Here is a 2,500-nt window from a genome sequence, read left to right as displayed (position 1 = left end):
AAGCGGACACAGAAGGTAGATAAAGGATACCTGGAAAACGGTGCGACAAAATTTGGTGTTTTCATTCGATTTTGCCACACATGAAAGCCGTAACTCTTGCTTGAAGAAGGGAGTCCTTAGAGGAAGAGTTACGATTGCCTCCCCATATTGATTTTAAAAAAGGAACATTTAATCGAGCCACCCACATGAAAACAATTTGGAGGACAGGGTAGAAATGATTGGAAAACTGCGCATGACTGAGGAAAATTTTTAACCATGCCCCCGTGTAATTAATGCTTTCAAATCAAATCTAATATACTTGCTATCAAAGTTGATTCAATATTTCAGAAAATGTTTGCAGACTGCAGGGCTGTGTTCTAGCAGTGCCTGGTGGTCCGTGGTACATTACTTTTTCTCTTTGGCAACTTGGAAATCTCAGTTTTTGCATAGAAATCACATTAAGCTGGAGACCATACATTTTGCAGGTTCAGAGAATTGGGTTGCCTAGCATTCCTTATTTTGAAGAGAACAGTCTTGCCGCTACTACTGTAGGCCCTAATAGTATTTCTAACAGAGATATAATGTAATGTAAAATAAAACAAGAAAGCTTGAGCCTAAACACTAGACTTGACTTGTGACAACAGACGCTGGAAGATACTTTTAAATGTATCAGGTGGCTGTGCACCAGAAAATGCGGCAACTTGCTCAGCTTGTCCCTTTAGACGGATGTTAAAGTAAGGAACTCCATTAATTCCTTCATCACGGGCTTCCATTGCTTCTTCTCTTACTCGTGAAACAGAATCCTTCATGTGTCTAAAAACAATTATACCAGGGCTGTCAGTGATAACTAGGTATTGCCCCCAAGTCTACGTAATTGCTGCAGTCAGCACTTTAAGTCTACATGTATCTCCAGGGGCGTAGCCAGGGGAGGGTTCCAGGGGTTCCGGGACCCCCCATTTGAGCTATGACCATGTTTATAATTTCAAGAGGAAACATTTATCGGAACCCCCTTTCGGAATTCCGCGGGAAGAGATCTTCGCTTCTGAAGAACAAGAAAAGAAAATTAATCTAAAAAGGCATCACATGCTATATCTAGGGTCCCCCAGTCGTCCAAAAAAAATATTCAGGCAAAATTGGTCGACCCTTCGGGCCCTACAGAAACGTAAAGAAAATTTGTACCTCAATGTCTTAACTTATCTGCTTCGATCCCATATCGCCTAATTTTTGTCACTACGAAACGAAAGCTGACTTGAATTCACAGCAATTAAAACACTTTGGTTTGCCTCTCAGAACGCTGGAAATCGTATTTCCGATGACTTACATTTCAAAATTTCTCGAGGGGGTGGGGGGGGGGAGGCATGCCCCAGGACCCCTCTAACAAAGAGCGTCTCCCGCGCTCGGTTGTCAATCGGGCCAGCAAAACTACATTAGGAACCCCCTATGCAAAAAGGCCATCCTCGGAGACCCAGGGGCAGATGGTGGGGGCGAGGGAAAGTCTAAACGGGCGGAAAATATGGCACGAAGAAAAGTAAAGAACGGCGAGAAGAGCCCCTGGGGACAATGTCTTACCAGACTAGTTCAAAACGGTCGCCGCCGTTCTGACTTCTGATTGGTGCCAGAAAACTTGTGCCAATCAGAAGTCAGAACGGCCACGACCGTTTGGAACTTGTCTGGTAAGACGTTGTCCCCAGGGGCTCTTCTCGCCGTTCTTTACTTTAGACTTTCCCTCGCCCCCACTATCTGCCCCTGGGTCTCCGAGGATGCAAAAAGGCTGGCTAGGCCCCTGATCTCTACATCAAATAAGGAGTTCCACATAACAGGCAACAAAAACAAAGAAAGAGGGAGTTATGACTAGACTGTGTGATCTCTGACTTTTAAGTAGTTGCTTAACTTATAGTTCTGGGTTTTTTTAGGGATAGATACTATTTTTAATGGACAATCCCAATGGCATTTCTTTCTATTTTGCATGCTAATGGTTCTTTTCTGTGAGAACTTCCTTAAGTTAAGAGCAACAATAACTTTCACTCTCAACATAGAAAAGTTTGGCATTGAACTTAACAAAACAATCAATGAGAGGATTACATTGTACTATGAGACTGCAAAAACCATTAGCACTTTTGGTCATAATGCATAATTTACATCCTGCAATATATCAGGTATGAATCACATTTTTAAATGTAAATGCATAATCTTGTTTTGTGCTAGACTCAGATATTAAGCCAGTAAGAGTGCCACACTGTCTGAAAAAAAGCAATAGCTCAGTTTTGGGTCTCATGGCTGATTCCAGAAAATCTTCATACCATACCACAGCCAGCTTTTTGGAAATCAGAAGGCATGGGGGTTAACGATTATTGAGTTCCGAGGGCATGGGGGATAATGCAGTTTGGAAATTCCAAAGGCAAGGGGGGTTAAAATAATGGAAGCCATCCATGGTATGGTAACGATATTTTCTTAAATCATTCAATTGGGATCGAGCTCCATCCCTACATCCACCGCTGGCAGTGGACTTGGATAATTAATG

At 42.6% G+C, this 2,500-nt stretch overlaps 1 protein-coding gene across 1 annotated transcript in view; it reads right to left on the bottom strand.

Moving 5' to 3' along the window:
• LOC140921193 (uncharacterized) overlaps positions 1-2,500 on the bottom strand; it is a 7,353-nt gene that overhangs the window by 662 nt on the left and 4,191 nt on the right. Inside the window, exon 4 of the mRNA XM_073371170.1 lies at positions 1-792. This exon is cut by the window's left edge and continues 662 nt beyond it. Coding sequence (XP_073227271.1) covers positions 594-792 — 199 coding nt within the window. The 3' untranslated portion in view covers positions 1-593. The remainder of the gene's footprint in view (positions 793-2,500) is intronic.

The sequence above is a fragment of the Porites lutea genome, chromosome 1 (assembly GCF_958299795.1).
Source record: "Porites lutea chromosome 1, jaPorLute2.1, whole genome shotgun sequence".
Classification (NCBI taxonomy): Eukaryota; Metazoa; Cnidaria; class Anthozoa; order Scleractinia; family Poritidae; genus Porites; species Porites lutea.
This window is presented reverse-complemented; position numbering and strand designations above follow the sequence as displayed.